The sequence below is a fragment of the Lissotriton vulgaris genome, chromosome 6 (assembly GCF_964263255.1).
Source record: "Lissotriton vulgaris chromosome 6, aLisVul1.2, whole genome shotgun sequence".
Lineage (NCBI taxonomy): Eukaryota > Metazoa > Chordata > Amphibia > Caudata > Salamandridae > Lissotriton > Lissotriton vulgaris.
In genome coordinates this window covers 1,123,481,964-1,123,497,748 of record NC_141694.1, presented here as the reverse complement: position 1 = coordinate 1,123,497,748, position 15,785 = coordinate 1,123,481,964, and the positions used below count along the sequence as shown (strand labels likewise).

The 15,785-nt window shown below is 41.2% G+C and overlaps 1 protein-coding gene across 5 annotated transcripts in view; it reads left to right on the top strand.

Annotated features, from left to right (window-relative positions):
* MERTK (MER proto-oncogene, tyrosine kinase) overlaps positions 1-15,785 on the top strand; it is a 366,926-nt gene that overhangs the window by 331,318 nt on the left and 19,823 nt on the right. For all 5 annotated transcript variants that reach the window (XM_086927212.1, XM_086927213.1, XM_086927211.1 and 2 more), the window contains one exon: positions 1,319-1,455. In XM_086927212.1, the coding sequence (XP_086783338.1) occupies positions 1,319-1,455 (137 nt within the window). The remainder of the gene's footprint in view (positions 1-1,318; positions 1,456-15,785) is intronic.

Genomic DNA, 15,785 nt, shown 5'->3' with positions numbered 1-15,785 from the left:
AACTTTTGAATGGAAATCCAATCAGGGCTGCTGAGTGATTCCTAAGGGGATCACACAGGTAATAAAAAACACATGGCACAAAATGGTGGTTTGGGCTTTCATTGGTCATTGGACCATATCTCGACCATGCTATACAATTATGTCAAATGGCTACTAAAACGTCTACAAATTTGAAAAGGGTAAACATTTCTGTAGATGTTGAAAACAGTTTTTGTTCCTGAAAAAAGTAATTCCATCGATACATCGAACAGAGCAGTAAGTTGCATGGGTCTGTGGTGTGGCATGCAGCTGTTATTGCAGCATTATTTTAACTCAGTTTGCAGCTACAAAGGGAGCTGAACCCTTTCCTAGGACTCCTGGAACTAGCTGTTCTTCATGAATGAGTGCATTCAACTGACCTAACATATGGTGTTACAGAGAGTTTACCAGGAGTGTGCTGGGAGCTTTAAGTCAAAACCCAATATGGTGACAGATTTACTGATGTAAAGCATTGTGTGCCATTGTATCAATTATTTCTACAACCAGATTACAAATGGGCTGGAACGACATGGGGTATTTACCACACCCAGTAAATATCATTACCCCACAGTGAGATATGTACTGAATCCAGTATATGCCTCCTATTCGTAGTATTTCCAAAATGAGGAATTGCATGCAAAACAGCTGTGTTCTGCACCACATTTCTCATGTATTGGAATATACCAAACATTCCCCTCCCCATAAGTTTCAACATGTTTGACCTGATAAGATGTCCTTGGAGAAAACTGAAAAGTGAGAAGTGTTTTTCACCTAATTTATAATTCCACGCTCTGTGCAAATACGGTTTTGCACTGGGATCAAAGTAGGGCCTCTTGGTAGAATTGTAACCTCGTTGTTTTCTCTAATATGTTGAGAATTGCTAGCAAAGTCTGTTGTCATAATGTCATGTTTATTAACCCTTTCGATGCTGATGACGAGCTCAGCTCGTCATCACCCACGGGTGTCGTGTGCTGATGACGAGCTGAGCTCGTCATGACAACAGCAAAATGGTAATTTGCAGCACAGCGCAAAAATCACCGCAGCAGCGATGCGGTTAAAGTACCATGTTTGTAATACGGCATTGAAAATAAAGCCAAAAATTCATTTATAGGGTAATGTGGTAATGCTGCTTTCTACTAAGGGTGCCAATTGAACTTTATGCCTACAACAGGCGATGTGGATAGAAATAGCTTCTGTAAGATTCTGGGGAACGGGTTGTCCTCAATTGTTGAGGATCACTTAAAAATGGGTTACCCGTAGCAGATTGTTTTCTAACCACCCCCTGCTTCATTGTTTACAGTGGGCATTCGGAGTTACAATGTGGGAGATTATAACCAGAGGGATGACGCCATACCCTGGTGTGCAAAACCATGAAATGTATGACTACCTACTTCAGGGACATCGGCTGAAACAGCCTACTGACTGTCTAGATGAGCTGTGAGTATTTTAAGTTGCATCCATTGTGATTTCTTGTGTCACAGGTGACTCTGTAAGGCAGCCAGGCTTGTTCAAATGTTGTATCTTTTTCCCTTAAGAAATAAAATGTTTATGGAAATGATTCCATTGACCGCATGATTTTACAAAAGGGATTTATAACGTAACAAGGAGCTTACAAATGAATTATTTGAACATTTAGAGGTGGTCGCAAAAGAGGCCAAGAGTTTGGGTACAAGACTTCATAAATGGTGAGTCCTGTGATAAACCATTGGCTACAAACCAATGTGCCATTATAACAGGCAACAGATATTTTGTATGGAAGATGCAAGATATGAAGTTGAAGGCCTCAGACTTAGGATATGCCACTTCATTGTGAGGGACCTTGTAAAAGGCTCATTACTGCAGAAAGTAAACCCCCTTTGAACCACTTCATTATGGACCTTCTGCTCAGCCTTTGGTTGGTATTTGTTTGGACATAATAATAATAATAATAATAAAGGGATCTTATCGTGCGCAGACTTAGCCCAGTGGGCATCAAGGCGCCTAATTCCAAATCCAGCTCATAACAAAGAACTCTGCAACTCAACCTGTATAGGCTCTAGAGAAGCACCATGTTTTTAGGGCCTTTTTAAACAGCACCAAAGAAGGTAGCGTCTTCATCTCCATCGGCAGGATGTTCCAAAGCTGTGGGGCAACGACGGAGAAGGCCCTGGCTCCCCACCTGGTGAGCTTAAAGCGAGGGATGACAAGTTGGAGTTGTCCCGAGGAGCGCAGACACCTTGGAGGGTGATAGCGAGTAAGTAGGGAGCTGATCGCATCTTTGGGTCCGTCCTCGAGAGCTCTATAGGTCAGGCACAGAATTTTAAAATAAATTCTGTGCTGGATAGGCAGCCAGTGAAGGTCTCTCCTCGCAGCAGTAGCAGAGGAAGACCTGGGAAGATCCAGGACAAAGCGTGCAGCAGCGTTCTGCACTACTTGCAGTCGATGTATGAGGCCCTTGTTGGTTTCCATGTAGAGAGAGTTGCAGTAGTCTAACCTGGAACCAACAAGGGCGACTGCAATCTGCTTGCGTGCTTGAGGGGACAGGTAGCTGCGAATTCTGTTGAGAGTCCTGATCACGCCCCAGCAGGTCGCGACAGTCCGACTCACCTGTAGAGACATCGAGAGTGATGTATCGAACACCACACCCAGATTTTTGGCGGATTGTGAGGGAGTGGGGCAAGTTCCAAGAGAGGAAGGCCACCACTCACTCGACCAGATATCTTGGTCCTTCCCAAAAACCAGAACCTCAGTCTTGTCGCCATTTAGCTTCAGGGAGTTGGTGACCATCCAATCTGCAACATGTTGCATACAGGTCCTGAAGCAAGAGGCAGATGTTATGACAGAGGACCGGGTGAGTGAAATCATAATCTGGGTGTCGTCGGCGTATGATACCACCTCCATCCCCAGCGATCTCACAAGTCTAGCAAGGGGGGCCACGTAGATGTTGAATAGGGTCGGACTTAATGCCGACCCCTGAGGCACCCCACATTGCAAAGACTTTGCTGGGGAGAGGTGGTTGCCGAGCATCACTCTCTGTTCCCTATCTAGGAGAAAGGAGTTAAGGAGACTCAGGGCTGGACCAGAGACACCTGCCTCCCTAAGCCGAGATGTTAAGATGGCAGGAGACAAGGTGTCGAATTCGGCCGTGAGGTCCAGTAGCACCAGAATAGTTGTTTGTCCAGCATCAACCTTGCGTCGGATGTTATCGACTACATAGGTGAGGGCAGATTCTGTGCTGTGATGTTTTCGGAATCCATGCTGGGTAATGTCCAGGTACTCTGAAGCTTCGAGGAAGGACGATAGGTGGCAATTCAAGTGTGCTTCTAAGATTTTAGCAGGTGCAGGGAGCAAGGAAATGGGTCGAAAATTTTTCAATTGACCTGGGTCAAGTGAAGGCTTCTTGAGAAGCGGCTTCACGATGGCCTTCTTCCAGACTAATGGAAAAGTGCCTTGGGCAATTGCCTAGTTCATCACCTCAAGTAGCGGGGGAAGGAGACTGTTCCTACACTCCTTTAGCTTTTTAAGAGGCAGTGGGTCAAGTGGGGAGGAGGATTTGGTCTTATCTAAAAGAAGATTCAACCCCTCCAGAGACAAAGGAGGAAAGTCAGAAAGAGAGCTGGAAGGGGCTGTATCCAGTGATTCCAAAAGGGTTATACCTGGGAGATTATTTTCAGTCAGGGAGAGACGTTGTACTTCTAGAGAAGTATGAATGTCAAAGATTTTCTTATGAAAAAAGTCTGCAATATCATCACACAGACATTGGGAGCTAACTACGGGGTCTGGAAGTTGAAGGGAGCATAGTGAATCCGCGATTTTAAAAAGCTCCCTGGAAGAAGTGAGTGAACTAGTGAGATTGGAAAAGTATTCCTGCTTCTCCAATATCACTTTTTGCTTATACTCCCGTAAGGCAGACTTATGAGCCTCCCTATCCGCAGGATCCCAGGATTTCCTCCACCTCCTTTCACTGCTTCTGCAGCCCTGTCTTAATAGTCTAAGATGGTCCGAGAACCATGGAGCTGATGGTTTCCTCCGGGCTACATATCGCAGGGATGCAGGGGCAAGTTGTTCCACAGCATTCAAGATGGAGTCATGCAGAGTTTGTGCTGCCTCATCAGAGTCTTTTAGGGAGAGAACCTCAGAAGTAGGGACGAAAGGAGCAAAAGCGTCGTTGGTGAGATTTCTGAGATTTCTCCTAGGAGTAAAAGAGGTGGTCCCCTTCTTAGTAAGATTGGAAATGGAGAAGACTAGGTGAAGAGGAACCGCAAAATGATCAGTCCACACATATGTGGGTAAAGGTAGCCCATCTGAAGACAAATCACTTATTGAAAATACTTTAAATCGTATGGCCCAATGTTGCATTGTTTGTCCCAAATCCAACCTGCATAATACTGGAGGTCCCTAATTAGAATCCTGCTAGCGTTTCCCATTCGTCGGCCAAATAAGATGATGTGCTTCATCAACTTTTTTCCCCATCTAGGAATCCAGTACTGCTTCAATTCCAGAAAATCTTATTCCAGGCAATTCCCTCATAGGTATTTCACTGTCTTTTGGTCAGCAAAAAGACACAAAACACATCATGAACTTAAACAAAAATGTGTGCTCTGCAATCCTACTCCTGAAAAGCTAACTAGAGCAAGCCAAATTGTAAGGGTCACAGAGCTTTATAAATCAATTTAATTTTAATTTATTTTCATATTTTAGTAAATCCTGCAAAAACAGATACTTTAGTTCAATCGTTCAAATTCATAATTACATAAGAATCTATATGCATATATAATATTAGATTGTCCAGGTGAGTATCACAAAATACAATCTTTGAGGTTCGATTTATACAGCCTATTTTAGCAAATCCTACATAAAGATATGGTAATGTATAGCACTTTGAATTCCTTTTTTTTAAATACTTTATTTATTCAATTTTAAACGACAACAATTGAGCAGTTGTACACAGCTTTAAACATATCACCCTCCAGTTATTTCCATTTGGTAGTAGAGTCCACTGACATATCAATCATGCATGTTTATCTAGAAGAAAATGTGGAAGTAAGTACATTGAACATGTATGAACGGAACATCGTACATGATTACAGCAATATAACACAGTTCTTATATTTCCATTTCGCTAGTACTATCAGAGGTGTCATTCTGGCTATTTCCATTTCCCATTGAGTTAAAAAGCTCCCTGCATAATTCCCTCCAGAGTGCAATGTCCACATCTAGCTTTTCATCCTTTCTACATGCTTTCATGTGAAATTATGCTGCAAGAGACCATTCCCCACATCCCTTATTCAGCACTCTAATGTTGGGGGTAGGGTGCTGATCCAGCAAATAGCTACCATACTTTTAGCCAGTACCAAGGCTAATTGTAGCAATTTATAAGCCATTATTTTGTTTCTTGGGTTTTGGTGTCAGCCACAAGAGGCAATGCTCTGGTGTAACCAACATTTGGATACCCACCCCCTCGCGTACCTTTGCAACCACAATAATCCAATACTGCTGCACCTCCGAACAATCCCATTCTAGATGCAGAAACCATGTTTGGGCCCTGTTACATCTAGGACATTCATGGGGACGGGTCAGATATAATTGATGAAGCCTCACAGGGGTTAACTACACTCACTGCAGGAAGTTGTAATGCAACAGTTTTAGGCAATAATTTACATGCCCTAGCCCAGATTTTTTCTGGCAATAGTGACTGTAAATCCTCGTTCCAAGCATACCATGCCTTAAAGGCTTGAGACCTCGAGTCTGCCCTCATAGCTTTATAAAGCAGTGAAACCAACCTGCGCCTGCTACCACCACATCCACACCTGAGGCATTTTAGGATACATAGGCCATGTAACCCTGACCAGCTCCATCAAGCCTGCATATTGTATATACTGCACCTGCCCTATGTCAAACCCCTTACGTGCCTGTTCAAATGTGAGAAAGGTGCCGTTTACTTACAAATCCGTCAAGACCAGGCATTCGCCCTCCCGCCAAGCCTGGAAGGACATATTCTCAGCCATTTTACGCACTGGGCCAATTACCGGATATTTATACTCCTGGTGAAATGGTACGTGCCCGAGCATCTGTTCCATGAACATTTGCCATATGAATGCTGTTTGTTTAACGACGTATGGCAGATTTGTACTTGCACCTGCCCCCTCCATCAATATAATAGGTAGGTTCTCTGGCTGCACTTGGCCGCTGAGTAGGCGCATCTCCCAGTTATCTCCACCGTGACGCCTGTTGAAGTGTGCTGCATGATAGTATAGGTCCAACCGGGGTGCCTCCAGCCCCTCTGCTCATAACACTTCGAGCGAACCTGCGGTGCTACTCTGCTATGTTTCCACCGCCCAGAAAAGGTTTCAATTGTCTAAATACCGATATGGGGATATTGCACAGCGAGTTTTGCAGGGCATAAAGGCATCGAGGCAGTGCCACAATTTTTTCCACGCTATTCTGCCCAATAAGGGCAGCGGCAGAGTGTTCCAGAATACTACTGAAAAATTCAGGGACTCAAGTACCTTGTTCATATTGAGTTGAAGCATTTGTCATTCCCCGTGTGCTACCTGTAATTCCCAGATACCAGAAGTGGCCCGTCTTCCATCTCAATCCTAAATTGGGCAATTCCTCTGTGTTATGATCCTTCAGCCCTGCTAGCGGGAACACCGAAGACTTTTGCCTTTTAAGGCACATTCCTGAATATATTGCGAAAGGCATCTAAAAACTGCAGGATCTAAAAGCTGTAGGACCTAAAAATATGGTTGTTTCCTAAGGAATACCTTTTTCACGATCTCTCCTTTGGACTGGAGCCTTGATACCTCCGGGCAATTGTGTGCACTAAATACATCTTTTTAACATAACATTTTCTTTACTGTTCAGAGTAGCCCCATCATACAGACCATTTCCTCAAGTAATTCCTTGTTACCCACTGAGGAGCTCATGTTGAAGTTAAGTACAATTGTAGAGTGAAAAAAGCGTTGTCTGAAAAGAGGCAAGATAGGGAAAACTCATTTTTACAAATATCTTGATATTAAACACACCCCGTGAAAAGATGGATGTATATTTACCTCCAGGCACCTAGTAAGGTAACTATTTTAGATGTCCAAAAAAGGAACTTCATAAAGAAAACACACTCCATGAAAAAATGGATGTATATTTGTAATGCATGTGCCTCCAGGCACCTAGTATCTTTTTCAGCTGTCCAAAAAAGAACCTAGGGTATGATGTATCTCTTCTTTATCGAAGTTAGAGCATATAATTAACATGGTTGGAACACCTATCACAATAGAGGTCATGGTGACAACACGGGCAACTCTGGAAACATAGTGCAAGGATTACTCCATGGGGCTTCATTGTGGGTGCATCCTGCCAGTACTTTTCTCTTTTTCTTTGTTGTGTTTGAAGCCATGCTATCATCAACTTCCAAAAATGAACCATGATTATCTTTTGTAACAGTCTGGGAAAAGGAGAAAGCTAGATTCTAGATGGTGCTACTGTCATGCTCGCTGTGGTGGCTTTAGCCCAAAGCTCTCTTCTGTTGCTGCTATCCACTGCCCATGCGGACTGAGCATTGGCTCACTGACCATGTACTTGCTGGGTTCACTGCTATAAAGTCCCTCAGTGGTCAGCATTGTTGTTTCTTGTCTTCTGCATCTACATATGACCTTTGGCAGGAACTATAAATCATTTCCATCTAGATATTCAGAAGAAAGTGTATAAATCCTAAATGGGAGGTAAAACCAAATACAAGTATTGCTATTTTGAACTTTCTGTTCCACAACTTCGAAACAAAAAACAACTATTTGTTAGCACTATTGCATTATTTACAAGTTTAGAAATAGTGGGAAGTGAGCCAAATCATAATTTGGAAAATTAACTTCGCTGTTGTGGTTCCTATAAGGGGGATTCCTGTTTGGAATGGAACTTTACTTAAATCACAGTTCCTGTTTAACAGTACCAAATATGGAGCTGTCACACTCAGCAAAAGTGTAAGCCTCTCCATCTAAAACCTTATACAAAGCCCCAGAAACTGTTTTTTAAAGGGGCTGCTTTATGGGTTGAAATGTTATGTTATAACACGTGTATTTGTAAAGCCCACATACCACCCAACGGTATCAAGGCGATGAATAACAGATGTTTATTGTTACCCAACGGTACTCATTTTATCGAACTCAGATGGATAGAAGGCTGAGTGGACCCACCAGGATTTGAACCTGTGACCATGAGGTTGAACACAGGCCCCAAAAGGGGACGCATTAGTCCTCAAAGCCACCAGACCCGACATACTTAAAGTGGCCTATGAAAGCCTAAGACAGTAGATACCTGCGGTATTTCTTGCGCCACAATGTGGGAAGGAATAGTAACTCGAGTCAGGCTTCTTGATAACGTTTTGAAATTAGATGTGCCTTAATTCTGACTTTTGGAATTTGATTATAAAATGAATTTTTATGCTATCCAATTTACTTTAATTTTAGGGGAGTATTTTCAAGCTGGCAAACAATATATTCTAAACCATGATTATGCTTTTAGTTGTATCCCATGCTCTGTTTGTATTTGGAAAATCACTTAAATGAAAAGATGCACTTTTCACCATAAAGCTTCTTTTCAGATTAGACAACAGCAACTGTAGATTTTCAATGAGGTGACACTAACCTAACACTAAGGATCAGTTGTATCATCAGACTAAATATTTTTTAAACACTTTATTTAGGCTAAAAATTCAGTGCAGATCAAATTAGCCTTCTGGTATTAATACAATAAGACCATAAGCGAGCATCATTCAGCACTTACAAAATGTAGTACGTCCTGGTAAATTAAGCATATATACATAATTAATTTATAACTGCCAGACAATTCTATCTTATTCCCATAGTGCAGTATTACCATTATCCTCATCACTTTCTGATATCGACAATTCCCTCAGTTGGGGAAATATTAACATTCTCTGGCATTGTTCTCCTTCCTTCTTAACATATGTTTTAAAAGGTAACCATACTCTATCAAGCTTGAATATGCTGTCCGATGTTATGGAATACAGCCTTACAATCGAGTATATATATGTGAGCAAGGCTCCACGGAGGCGAAACGTCTTGTGGCATAATGATGCTACAGAAAAATAAATACCAGCACTAACTTAAAGGTCCGTGTCCGAGAGTTTTTTGCGGCAGGGCGGAAGCTGCATACTGCTCCTGAAGCACGGTTGTGAATATATATATATATATATATATATATATATATATATATATATATATATATATATATATATATATATATATATATATATATATATATATATATATATATATATATATATAATTCAATGAAAAAAACATAGGTTTCACACCAGTTATAGTTAGCTGGAAATTTTACTGATATAAAACCATTGAAATTCCCACGTTATAGTTAGATGGACTCACTATAACTTGCGCGTGCAATGCACTGCTGATGACGTCACATATTACATCACTCATGACATGGTCAGTGACATCACTCATGACATCACTGATGACACCATCCTTGTGACAGAGTGACAGACCTAATTTCAGTGTAATGTAACGCTTGAAACACATATTCAAAAATAGAAACAAACATTTTCAAAAAAATGGAGATACCCAAACCAGTAACAACAACCAATTCAGTAATTCCACCATCTATATACACATCCACTCATTCACCAACAGTTCTATATAGTCACTCATATATATAGTCACTCATCATATGTAGTGATACACCTATACATCCTGTTACACATCAGCTGTCATCCTAAAGTTACTCACACACATACTCACACATGCAAATAAACTATTGAACATCCATTTATTTGCATATACATTTATACACACACTACCACCTTACTTCTAAGGAAACTTACACATACTTACTCTCTTAAACAATCACTTATAGAAACACATACTTATTCAAACAGGAACTCCTACAATCTCTCACTATATATACTATACTCTCTTATATACATCAATACTCACATATTCTAGATTAAAACATATGTTGTTACTAATGAAGACACTAGTGAGACAGTCATTCACTCACTAACACACACATATACACACTCATCCACCCATACAGTCCTGCACATATGCTGTCTTCAAAACACATACAAACAGTGAGTCAGTCACCAACCCCTGCAGCCACTTATACACAAAGAGAAACACTGATACAAACATTTAAATATTTAAACAATACTCGCTAATATATGTATTCACTAAGATACACTTAATAAGCCAGTTAAACAACCATTTTTTTTTTAAAAAAAACATCCATTTACACACTTATTTAAACATTTATTCTTCCATCGACCTTTACAAATACATATATAAAACAAATTTATTTTTCAGAAAGACACACATTCACTGGATGGTGTCATCAGTGATGTCATGAGTGATGTCACTGACCATGTCATGAGTGATGTAATATGTGACGTCATCAGCAGTGCATTGCACGCGCAAGTTATAGTGAGTCCATCTAACTATAACGTGGGAATTTCAATGGTTTTATATCAGTAAAATTTCCAGCTAACTATAACTGGTGTGAAACCTATGGTTTTTTCATTGAATTTAATAGGTTTTTTAAATGCTAATTCCTAACTATAACTGGTGTGAAACCTATGGTTTTTTCAGTGAATTTCATAGGTTTTTTAAATGCTAATTCCTTTGTATATCGAGTTTCTAACCTTTTTTTTTTTTTTACAATTTGCTGTTTTTTTTAAAGTATTCATTTTTTTTATATAATTTTTTTCTTTTGCGCTCTGGGTGCGCGCTCCGGGAAGCTTTCAGCTAAGCTCTCCGGTAAGCTTTTCCGTGAGCTCATCTGAAAGCGCACCCAGAGCGCTACTGTCGTTCGTGAAAAAAAATATGAATGAAAAGTTAATAATAATGCAAAACATTTCGTACCATACAAATAAAATTAGTTTTTTTTAATAAGGAAAATGATTATGCATATCTGTAAAAGTTTGATGACGTCACTTCGGCGCGCAACGTAAGTGCCCTCGGAAGCGCCTACGTTCGCGGCGCGTAAACGCACGCAAAAGTGCCTACGATCGCGCCACGTTTGCGCCCCGGAAGCGCCTACGATCGCGCTGCGTAAACGCACCGGAAGTGCTCCGGAGCGCGTAGCGTAAACGCGTCGGGTCATGTGACCCTAAAATAACACTTTTCATTGGTTGCTAACAGTTTTTTTTTACAATGAATGAAATCCCCACCCATTTCCTTCACTTCTTCTTTCACTTTTGTGACTGAAAGACCTGCCTTTTTGCTCTTGCATATTTCTTGGATAATCATGGCTGCCAGACCATCCAGCAGTGAAGATGAGCCTGAATTCATTGATGAAGAGCCTCCTCAGCTGAAGGTCAAAGAGCATTTCATCTGGAAATTTTTTAAGTTTCCAGCAGACCAGAAAAAGGTGAATGCACCAAAAGTGGAGTGCAGGATCTGCAAACAGGTCCTGTCACGGGGTAACCCCCAAAAAAAGTACTCTTTTGGCAACTTTACCATGATTCGCCATGTGGAGAGGAGGCACCCCCAGAATTTTGCCCGGGAAAGTGTCAGGGCTCTGGCACAAGAGGTTCCCAGAGATGGGGCCTCTACATCAACCGGAGGAGCAACTTCTTCTGGGAGAGAGCAATCGCAGGAGCAGGTGGCAAACATACAACCTGCATTTAACCATGGGGTCCTCAGATGCAGATACTGCAATCAACTCCTCACCTATGGGGAGCAAAGTGTCCTGCTCATGGTTCGAGCATTGGAGAACCATCGCTGCCCTTCCCACCCCTAATTTTTTTGTTTTCTTTTTGCTCCTGTTGAGCAGTTTCCATTCCCTGTTTTTGTTCCTGTTCAGTTAAAAGAAGAAAACCAAAAGTTCTTTTCAGAACTACCTCCAATTCTCATCAAAGAGCTATATTCTTAAAAAAATGAAGAGTAAGTGAAATATAGTGCATTGATAATTGAAAGGAGAATGAGTAAGAAAGAACAGAAAGGTATGAGAGGTGAAAGGAAGTGAAGTAGGAGGAATGAAAGAAGGTGAGTGTTAGAAAAGAAAGTTATGACACAGTGAATAAACTGGAGGCCTCATTTCTGAAAAGTGACGCATCGCTACGTGAAAACAGCGATGCGTCACTTTTGTGGACGCACTCCTTATGACATTCCAGATATGTCATATTTAATATATGACTAATCAATTCGCAAGGAGTTACAGATATGTCAGTATTTCTGACGTATCTGTAAACACAAAAGTAACGCATTGCTGGAGTGCGTCACAAAAGTGACGCAACTCCAGTAATGTGTCCTTTCACATGGAAAAAGCACCATGTGAAAGGTTTGCTGTGAAGCAGGCGCAAGATTTTGACGCAACAGCATCCTAAAAGTGACGCACTGCGTCATTATTACCAAGCTTTTTGCAGGGGAACACCCCCTCTGCATGCATTATACCTGACGCTACTTTTAAAAAGTGACGCATCTAGGTACATGGGTCACTTTTTAAAACTCTGCGCCACATTATATCTGCATCAGGTATAATGTATGCAGAGGGGGCAATCCCTCGCAAAAAGCTTCGTAATAACGACGTACTGAAATCTATGAGATTTCTCTGCGTCACTTTTAGGATGCTGTTGCGTCAAAATCTTGCGCCTGCCTCGCGCCACTTTCATGTTTACAGATATGTCAGAAATACTGACGTATCTGTAACTCCTTGCAACATGATTCATCATACATTAAATATGACACATCTGGAATGTCATAAGGAGTGCGCACAGAAAAGTGACGCATCACACCAGCAGTGTAATAAAATGTGCCTCGTTGCACTATATTTAAAGGACGCAACAGCATCCTAAAAGTGACGCAGTGAAATCTCAAACATTTCACTGCGTCGCTATTACAAAGCTTTTTGCGGGGGAACACCCCCTCTGCATGCATTATACCTCACGCAGATATAATGTGGCGCTTGATTTTAAAAAGTGACCCATCTACCTAGATACGTCACTTTTTAAATATAACGCAACAAGGCACATTTTTTTACACCACTGGTGCGATGCGTCACTTTTCTGTGCGCACTCCTTATGACATTCCAAGTAACGCATTGCTGGAGTGCGTCACAAAAGTGACGCAACTCCAGTAATGTGTCCTTTCACATGGAAAAAGCACCATGTGAAAGGTCTTGCGTCAGTCTAACACCTGCTGTAAAGCAGGCGCAAGATTTTGACGCAACAGCATCCTAAAAGTGACGCAGTGAAATCTCAAAGATTTCACTGCGTCGCTATTACAAAGCTTTTTGCGGGAGAACACCCCCTCTGCATGCATTATACCTGACGCTATTTTTAAAAAGTGACGCATCTAGGTACATGGGTCACTTTTTAAAACTCTGCGCCACATTATATCTGCGTCAGGTATAATGTATGCAGAGGGGGCATTCCCCCGCAAAAAGCTTGGTAATAACGACGTACTGAAATCTATGAGATTTCTCTGCGTCACTTTTAGGATGCTGTTGCGTCAAAATCTTGCGCCTGCCTCGCGCCACTTTTATGTTTACAGATATGTCAGAAATACTGATGTATCTGTAACTCCTTGCAACATGATTCGTCATACATTAAATATGACACATCTGGAATGTCATAAGGAGTGCGCACAGAAAAGTGACGCATCGCACCAGCAGTGTAAAAAAATGTGCCTCGTTGCACTATATTTAAAAAGTGACGCATCTAGATAGATGCGTCACTTTTTAAATATTGCGTAACAATGCGCATTTTTTTACACAGCTGGTGCGTCACAAAAATTGACGCACAGGAAGCGCAAAACTGGCAGCGCAAGGCCTTCATAAATATGGTCCTGGATTTTCCCCGTGCTTCGCCGGTGCGCGTACCATGCGCTTCCCCCGCGCAAAACGAAAAATAAAATAAAAAATGTAATGCCCCGCAGGACCCTATTTTAGCCCCTACATCAAACCTAGGGGGTCTACTCTTCCCCCTTATGGTAATTTGCCCCTTTTTTTTTCAAACCCCTTGTGTCTCGATTTTACCGAGACACAAGATGGCGGCCGCTCCAGACTGTTTAGAATGTTTACAGACACCCAAGAGCCAATCAGCTTTCTGCGCACAAGTCGCGTGTCGCGCCTGGAGCGCTCTCCGGTGCGCGCACCGGAGAGCGCCTATAGATATATATATTTTTTTGAACCTAAATTACTCAAAATCCACTGGAGCACATATCTTGAGACATAGCAAAGGCACATCGGGCTACCAGTCCCTTCAATTTTGCCAAGTTTGCTGGAAATCCATTCAGCCGTTCGGGCTAAAAGTGAAATCGACCGCCCTATGGAAATTTACATGGGGAAAACGCGTTTTGGGACCCCCCTTTTATCTCGGCCCCCGCTTGACGTATCCCCCCCCAAACTTTCAAGGAAGGACCGGAGCTCGACGAGGCCATTTTCAGGAAATTTTCAGGCAGATTCGTCAACCGGTGCCAAAGTTATTCCAAATAGAATTTTGAGATTTAACATTGAAAAAAATCCTAACTATAACTACCTACTGGCGACCGCCAGTAGGTAATATATATATATATATATATATATTTATATATTGTTCCAACCGAAATCGAAGTCTCCCGATATTCACAAATGGTGGACACCGACCCAAGGTAAGTGCTCAAATTCCTTTATTTCTGTATGTCAAAGACGCGTTTCGGCTCCACGAGCCTTGTTCACTTGACATTGTTCACTAATTTCACTGTGCTTTTAAAGTGATAGTGCGGTAAAACTCGAATGGCCACATGACCAACATTGTAATGAAGCTGGAAGAAATCCTCGCCTAAGGTTAAGCATGGTTTCAATGTATCCCCTTGAATTCATTATAGTATTGTTGATTTAACAAAACATATATAAGAGATACATACATTACTATTCTGTACAAACTGGATCTGTGAATTTAATTTATGACTCATTAAACGTAAAATACATGATCACGTCATAAAATTCCTTAAAATTAAGTGACAATTCTAGTTTAAAATGGAATATCAAAAAATACTAGAAACCAGTTCCATATAAATAACAGATATTTGACAGTCACGAGGGCCTATATCAGTGCAAAAGGTGCAATATGTGCAAAGTGCATAATATATAGATAGATAGGTAGATAGATAGATAGATAGATAGATAGATAGATAGATAGATAGATAGATAGATAGATAGATAGATAGATAGATAGATTCACTGAAAAAACCATAAGTTCCAGGGACGTTATAGTTAGTTGGACATTTTACTCGTACAAAACCAGAGAAATTCCACCGTTGTAGTTAGTTCAGCTAACTATATCTCGCTTCCCCGCAATGCACTGCTGATGATGTCTCATATTACATCATTCATGACATGGTCAGTGACATCACTGAAGACATCACTGATGACATCTGAAATGACATCACTGATGACATCATCCACGTGAAAAGCTGATGCCCCTTCTCACCCTCTAATATAACCTTTGATACACCCACTGTAAAATACAGACTACCATTTTTTTAAACCACCGACATGCAATACCAGTTACTACATACGCACTCACTGATTCCTAGGTCTACACACACATCCACTCATTCACCCATACAATCTCTCATACGTGCAGTCACTCTTTCATACAACACTATCATATGCACTCATACACCTATACATACACTCACACTCTGCCACTCATCCATGGAGTTACTCACACACCTAGTCAGTCATGCAAATAATCAATCACACTCCCATTTACTCACCTATACAGTTATACAAACACCACCTCACTTAGTCATACAGATATTAACGCATAC